The sequence below is a fragment of the Rhinoderma darwinii genome, chromosome 1 (assembly GCF_050947455.1).
Source record: "Rhinoderma darwinii isolate aRhiDar2 chromosome 1, aRhiDar2.hap1, whole genome shotgun sequence".
Lineage (NCBI taxonomy): Eukaryota > Metazoa > Chordata > Amphibia > Anura > Rhinodermatidae > Rhinoderma > Rhinoderma darwinii.
The window spans coordinates 740,987-749,508 of NC_134687.1; the positions used below are offsets into that span (position 1 = coordinate 740,987).

Genomic DNA, 8,522 nt, shown 5'->3' on the forward strand with positions numbered 1-8,522 from the left:
GTGACGGCTGAAGCCAATCACAGGCTGCAGCGATCACATGGGATGAAACGTCATCCCAAGGCTGCAGGGCGTCAGAGGGACGCATCGCCATAGTAAGCATCCTTTTTTTTTTTTTTTCTGTTCAGTTTTCACACAGCGGACATTTCGTACGGAAAACTGCACCACAATTTGGTGTGTTTTTTCACCCAGAATTCCCTGCGGCACACAGGGCGTGTACGCGGTTTGCCTTTACGCAGCGTATCCACCCTGTGTGAACATACCCTAAATATACACATTTTTGCATAGTGTTGAAAATGTTGTTAAACTTCCTTTTACATTTTTGTTTTAGCCCCACTTGGGGACTTGAACATGTGGTAGTTCGATCAGTTGAATTGTCACTGCAATACAGTCTACTATTAAACCTTTAATAGGAGGACTATCATGGCAGACCTAGATTCCCTCAGTAGGCCCTTGGCTGCCATGACAATGCATCGGCACCCCGCAATCATGTCACAGAGAGTTGATTGGATGACACAGGAGGGCCCGTCCACTCTGTCTAACTGCTTAGATGCCTCAGTCACTCTCTGTATTAAATTGTCCGGGATCTGAGTTCTCTCCAATCCCAGCCGTTAGAGTGAAGTGTCAGCTGTAGGGTTGTCATGATACCAGAATTTGGACTTTGATACCGAGGTTTTGTGTAGTATTGTGATTCTCTATAACAAAACGATAACTTGCCAACAATAATTAATCTAAAAATAAAGTCCTTCCATTTTTTGATGTGAGGCATGATGAATTTTAAACCTCTATGTCCCTCACATTATAGTAATTAACCCAAAGATTGTACCTCACAGTCATAATGGGCATCATTGGGTTAATGTGTGAGGTACATGATGGGGTTACTACTATTCATGTGACGGTACTAAATTCATCACACCTCGTGCCTCACGCCTCGTGCCTCACATTAATAAGTGAAAGAGAGCAGTTTTTATTAAAAAAATTTACAGAGTACACATCATAAATGAATCTCTAAATTTGTTGTGCAGGTTATTACGGTCGTGACCATACCGAATATGTGTATATTTTATGTATTGAGACTTCTATTTTAATGTTAATTGTAAAAAATGGGTATGTGTATTTTATTTTTATTTTTTTTCAATTTAACTTTACTTTACTTAAATTTTTTACTTTTCTATTTTTAAATTCTTTAATGTAATGGCATATATCTATATACTTATAGTACACAGGCAGTTGTTACCTAAGTACCCCTAACCCTAACAACAGGAAATGTGGTCAGACAGTCCTGGGGTCCTCCAATGGACCCTGGACCGTCTGCCCATATGTTCCTCTTTAAAGGGGTATTTTCCCCTTAAATGCTACGGTCAGCTTTGATCTCGGCATTTAGGGAAATAGCGGCGGAGCTCAGAGGTTTCTCTGATCTGCGCCGGTAGAACGGGGCTGCGGCTGTGTAATACAGCCATTGCCATGCTCCTGACCACACGTGCACTGTGGTGCTGCCGGCGCTGCACTGAATTCAGAACATGGGGGTGTTTTGCAATGCCCGCAATATTCTCTGTCTTCGGGGATGGCACTGCCGCTCATTAGTGCAGCGCCGGCCGCATCACATCTTGCTACTGACTAAATTCATGTATTACAATACTAATCCGCATCACATCATGCTAGTGACTACAAACACTGCGGCCGCACAGCTCAGTATATGAATACATGAATTAATGGTATTGAATCGTTTGAGGGTGCACAGCATCGAAATAGTATTGAGATTTCTATGCATCGTGCCACCCTAGTCTGCTGTAATATACAGCTGACACGCCCAGCGTATGTAGCGAGATCTGCTTGTGAGCCTGCTTCAAACTAATCCCTACTAATCGTACATTTGTCATTGTGTGGGAAGGGGTTAAATAGATATGTAGTCTCAAAAATAAAAATTGGTTTTGGCTGGCAGAATTCAGAGGCATAAAAATAAAATCCCCTTAGGGTATGTGCACACACACTAATTACGTCCGTAATTGACGGACGTATTTCGGCCGCAAGTACCGGACCGAACACAGTGCAGGGAGCCGGGCTCCTAGCATCATACTTATGTACGATGCTAGGAGTCCCTGTCTCGCTGCAGGACAACTGTCCCGTACTGTAATCATGATTACATTACACAATGTGGTTGAGATAAGGTTCATTTATGATATACAATGAGGTTAGTTGAACGGATGGAATTCCTGTCACTTCCGGTTTGTTAACTGACACAATAGAATCAATAAAGTGTTAGTTTCTGTTTTCCTAAAAGATACGTTACCATTCCCGATATTGATACATTAGCAAAAAGTTCAATTGCTTAATTTTCCCTATAAATGCATAGTCTGGAACTGCTTATCCAATGGCACATAGTATCCAACTATAATAACCCAAGAAGTAACAATACACTTACACTATGGATGCACAAAGAAGAATATATAATGGGTCTAAGCGTCAATGAAAAAAGCGATCAGGTTCTTTACCTATCTTAGTGGAATGTGTCTGTTACGCTACCCCAACGCAAGTTTCGAGTGCTTTGCCAGGAGACATGATTAGTTTTGGGAGAAGGCTGTTTATTTAACCCCTTAGTGACCAACTTATTTTAGGCCTTAAAGGCTATATAAACTTTTGCAGGGCATTTTTTTTATAAACCGGTCAGTCAGTGTGTTTTGTGTAACTTTATAAATAGTTTTTATTAAAAATGTACTATTTTATATACAGCTGCTCTGTATTCTGCATATAAATCATTCTCCCGTCAGGTCCGCAGGACTGACGGGTTTAGTGACAGCAGGTCCTACGTGTCTCTGACAAGCAGGATCCTCCCGTACTCTATCACGTGTAAATTCATAACTTAGATGTGATAGATTAAAGGTGGATCCTGTGTGTCAGAGACACGTAGGACCCGCTGACACTGAACCCATCAGATCCACGGGACTGACGGATTCAGGTGATAGCGAACGATTCAGCTACTCTGTAAAGAGAATACAGAGCAGCTGTATCTAAAAAAGTAAAACAAATTTTTAATAAAAACTTAATAAAGTTACACCAAATACACTGACTGACCTGTTTATTAAATAAAATAAAAAAAATGCCCTGAAAATGTTTACATAGCCTTTAATGACCAAGCAATTTTTTTAGTTTTTCAATCGTCTCATTCAAAGAGCTATAACTTTTTGTATTTTTCCCTCGACATAGCTGTATTAGGACTTGTTTTTTGTGGAATTAGTTGTATTTTTTAATGGTACCATTTTGGGTACATATAATTGATTAACTTTTATGAACTTTTTTAAGGGGGGAATAGAAAAAAACAGTAATAACGCCAATTTTCTATGCGTTTTAGATTTACGCCATTCACCGTAATACGTAAATAACCTGTTACCTTTATTCTATTGGTCGGTACGATTACGACGATACCATATATGCAGACGTTTTTTATGTTTTACTCATTTTTCACAATAAAAACCCTTTTGAACTAAAATAATTTGTTTATGTGTTGTCACTTTCCAAAAGCCATAATTATTATTTTTTTAAACTTTTGGGTACATGGGTCTTATTGGTTAACTTTTATTATTAATTTTCGGGGTGCAATTGGAAAAAATAGCAATTCCGCCATTGTTTTTTGCAGGTTTTTTTTGTGGCCTTCACCTTGCGGTTTAAATGACATGTTAACTTTATTGTTCGGGTCATTACGATCGCGGCGACACCATACCAATTAAAACCACTTTTTATGGGAAAAAAATTGGGTTGTTTTTTTTCTTGTTTTTTCTGTGCACCTTTTATTAATAATTTTTATTTCACATTATTTCATTATTTTTTTTAGTCCCACTAGGAGACTTCACTATGCGATCTTCTGATCGCTTAAATAGGGCTATGGTATACTTAATAAATACCAAATATACCAAAGCATTGTTTCCTGTCAGTGTAAAACTGACAGGCAATATATTAGGCAATGCCTCTGGCACAGCATAATAGGCATAGAGCCAGGGCAGGCTGGGGGCCTTTCTTAGGCCCATGGCAGCCCAATGGAGGCCCGCAATTAAATTTGCAGCCACCAATGTGTGGCAACCCCATCCCTCTGTAAACCACTTAAATGCCACAGTCGCAATTGATCGCAGCATTTAAAGGGTTAATCGATCGCGATCGGAGGAAACATTGATTTCTACCGTGAAAGCAGGAGCCCGGCTGTAGTCAGACACCTGCTTCAGCCTGCATGGGACACCCGTACAGGACTTGGACTAGGCTGCTGTGAAAAGGTGGTGGCCTCGTCTAAGGCCCGTTAGTGACCACCTTGAAAAGACGTATTGGTGGTCACTAAAGGGTTAAGTGACTGGGGAGGGCAATTGGAGTGCTAAAACAGACTCACTTGATAGACATAAATGAGCAGTTCTCCTATTGATGGCGCATGCACACCTGACCTTAATATGGCTCCTCTGGCCCTCCGCTTCGATCTGCGCATGTCCAAGGCCATTACCATGTACGTCATTTTGCAGAAAAGAGTTGGGATAGTGCAGTTTTTTTTCTGTTACCTAAAAACGGAAACATATCCCAGACCACACCTCTGGTATAATAAATTCCTAATATTGAAGTATAGCGTTTTGCAAATGCCAAAAAGAAAAAAACAAAAACATATGCACTGACCCTGGTTGAGTCAAGGAACCCACCACATGGAGATGGTGTAGTGCAGGACACACTACAAATGCTTAAAAGGAAATAGATGCAAAATAATAATTTTGTATAAATAAATAGGTTGCAAATATACAATAATGCAATATCAAATCAAAAAGTGTTCTATGAAAGTCACATAATGTCTATAAGAAACAACTATGCTTATAAGTGATAGTTCTATTGACTGTATAAGAGAGAGGCCAAAGCGCATTCCCATAGAGACTTCTGCATGAGAGGTTTGAAATGAAAAAAAAATACTCACATACATTTTGGTGATTTCTTTTGTACTGTAATTTAATTGGTTCAGTCAATACAAACACCCTAATAATAACAGCAAAGAACAAAGATCCTTATTTTAGTCCTATATTTAATATGAGGATTGGGACAAGACGAAGGAGCTATTTGAAAACACCCAAGATTTCCATGACCACTCTGCACACAAGTCACAAGGGAATGTGTTGTCTTCAGGATATTTCCGTACTACAACCTTGGGATGCAATATGAAGCAGTTTGATCTTCACTATAATGTAGTGTACACGAAATAGCTATTGGAACATGCCTTCAGGTAGGTCTTGTTAAGGGTGGCTTTAAAGATGTGGGTTTTTTGTTGGGGTAATCCAGTCTTCCTGATCAATTAATATTAGGAAGCATCTATTTCACCTAATAGGAATTTGTCTACTCTGTGGTTTAAAAAAAAACAATCACAAAATCCATTTTCTTATTCTAACAGAAAATCCCCGTAAGAACTCTGAGGGAAACTTCCTGTTATTGCTAAATTATAAAGTAGAAGATGAAGATCTTATGCAGCATTCTTCTGGAGAAAACCGCATTACCCTTAATGTAAATCCAGGACTTCACAGTACAGATCTATCACATAATCCCCCTAATCATGAGGAACCTTCTCCTGACCAATCACAGATTGTTACCACATGTACTGGTCAGAAAGGGGGTAAAAAGTTTCAATGTGATGAATGTGGAAAACAGTTTACAAAAAGCTCAAGTCTTTTTATACACAAAAGAATTCACACAGGTGAGAAGCCATATTCATGCTCAGAATGTGGGAAATGTTTTACATATAAATCATATATTGTTAGGCATGAGAGAAGTCACACAGGAGTGAAGCCATATTCATGTTTACTATGTGGGAAATGTTATACAGATAAATCCAGTCTTGTTAAACATGAGAGAGTTCACACAGGAGAGAAACCATATTCATGTTCAGAATGTGGCAAAGGTTTCACAAATAAATCAGATCTTGTTAAACATGAGAGACGACACACAGGAGAGAAGCCATATTCATGTTCAGAATGTGGAAAAGGTTTCACAAATAAAACCGATCTTGTTAAACATCAGAGAATTCACACAGGGGAGAAGCCGTATTCATGTTCACTCTGTGGGAAATGTTATACATGTAAAACAGGTCTTGTTACACATGAGAAAACTCACACAGGGGAGAAGCCGTATTCATGTTCAGAATGTGGGAGATGTTTTACAGTTAAATCATGGCTTGTTACACATGAGAAAACTCACACAGGAGAGAAGCCGTATTCATGTTCAGAATGTGGAAAATGTTTTATTACTAAAGGGAAACTGCGGGATCATCAGAGAAGTCACACAGGAGAGAAACCGTATTCATGTTCAGAATGTGGGAAATGTTTTAGTACTAAAGGGAAACTTAGGGATCATCAGAGAACACACACCGGGGAGAAGCCATATTCATGTTCACTATGTGGAAAGTGTTTTACAAATAGATCAAGTTATGTTATACATGAGCGAATTCACACAGGGGAGAAGCCATACTCATGTTCAAAATGTGGGAAATGTTTTACAGATAAATCAAGTCTTGTTATACATGAGAGAAGTCATACAGGGGAGAAGCCGTATTCATGTTCAGAATGTGGAAAATGTTTTACAAATAGATCTAGTTATGTTATACATGAGAGAATTCACACAGGGGAGAAATCATATTCATGTTCAGAATGTGGGAAATGTTTTCCTACTATATCCAGGCTTAGGGATCATCAGAGAAGTCATACAGGGGAGAAGCCATATTCATGTTCACTATGTGGAAAACATTTTACAACAAAATCACATCTTGTTACACATAAGAAAGGTCATACAGGGGAGAAACCATTTACATGTTCAGAATGTGGAAAATGTTTTATAGATAAAGCAAACCTTGATAGACATGAGAGACGTCACACAGGAGAGAAACCGTATTCATGTTCAGAATGTGGAAAATGTTATACAGAAAAATCAAGTCTTGTTATACATGAAAGACTTCACACAGGGGAGAAGCCATATCCATGTTCTGAATGTGAAAAATGTTTTATTACTAAAGCCAAACTTAGGGATCATAAGAAAAGTCACACAGGGGAGAAGCCTTTTTGATGTTCTATATAAAGAAAATTGACAAGGAAATCAACTTTTGATACTCATCAAAGAATTCACATCGAGAAGAAACCAAATTCTTGTTTGGAAAGTGGGGAATGCTATAAGGGAAAACATTTTTTATAACCAATCAGGTTATTCACAGACCTTAAACAGCCAATAATTGTTTGGGTGGAATTAGTCTAGTTAGCCAATCACCCAAATTAAATTTACTTGAGGTCAACTGTGACTGGGATCCATAGAGGAAAAGTATTGTGGATATCCGTAAGTAAACAAGAACCTTGTTACTTCCAAAGCAATAAAGCAGAATTGTCACAATGACCCTTGCGTCTTAATACTGTATTGATGAATTCACCCACACTGCAGTATAATCCAGAGTGACTTAGTCAGAAAAGTACAAAGGTAAAAACACAACTCATGTAAGCCTTTTTAATTTTTTAACGAATGTGTACATAGCAATATTTTATCTTCATTCATACAGTATATAAAGATAAAGGTGATAGAATTGAACAAAAAATAAATTGTAATTCACAATCTTATGTATATTTTTGAAAGATTTTTCATTGGTTTAAAATGGATCACATCATCAAGGCCACGCCCGTAATCACGGGTCCATAGACTTCTATTGGCCACGGGTACCTTCTCGTTTGCTTAGAAGTCTATGGGGCTCCTGTAATTACGGGTGGCTACGTGTGTGCACCCGTAATTATGGGAGCATTGCTAGGCGACGTCAGGGGATTGTCACTGTCCAGGGTGCTGAAAGAGTTAATTGATAGGCAGCAACTCTTTCAGCACCCGGGAAAGTGACTACCGCTGGAGTTAATAGTATTAAAAGTTAACTTACCTGCTTCTTCCTCCAGTCCGGCCTCCCGGGATGACGTTTCATCCCATGTGACTGCTGCAGCCAATCACAGACCAATCAGAGGCTGCAGCGGTCACATGGACTGCCGCGTCATCCAAGGAGGTCGGACTGGATGTCAAAAGAGGGACGCGTCACCAAGACAACGGCCGTGGTACGTATGAACTTCTTTTACTTTACTTATTTTACTTTCATTTGCTGCGGAATTTCTGCCCGAAATGGCTGCCCCCTCTCTCTATTCAGAACTGATAGAGAGAAGGGGCTGCCAATTAGTGCAGAGAAAACGAGTCCGTAAATACGGGTGAAATACTGCTGACACCGGACCCGTATTTACGGGCACGGGTCCGTAAATACTGGTTGGAATACTGGTCGAATACGAGTGACCAAGGACCCGTATTTACGCCAGTATTTACGGGAGGAAAAAAATACGTTCGTGTGCATGAGGCCGAAGTTGTCTTTATTCCGCTCATTCCCTCGCTCCAAATGATGTTCCTTTCGAGTTCAAGCGGCAACAGTTCCCAGTACGCCTAGCCTTAGCAATTAAATTCATATCGGGAGGTAGCAATTAAATTCATACTGAGAGGTATTTAAATAGTGAGCT

The 8,522-nt window shown here is 39.3% G+C and overlaps 1 protein-coding gene across 1 annotated transcript in view; it reads left to right on the plus strand.

Moving 5' to 3' along the window:
* LOC142748047 (uncharacterized) overlaps nucleotides 1-7,558 on the plus strand; it is a 245,301-nt gene extending 237,743 nt beyond the window's left edge. The window contains exon 9 of the mRNA XM_075855172.1: nucleotides 5,402-7,558. Coding sequence (XP_075711287.1) covers nucleotides 5,402-7,062 — 1,661 coding nt within the window. The 3' untranslated portion in view covers nucleotides 7,063-7,558. The remainder of the gene's footprint in view (nucleotides 1-5,401) is intronic.
* The last annotated feature ends 964 nt before the right edge of the window (nucleotides 7,559-8,522 follow it).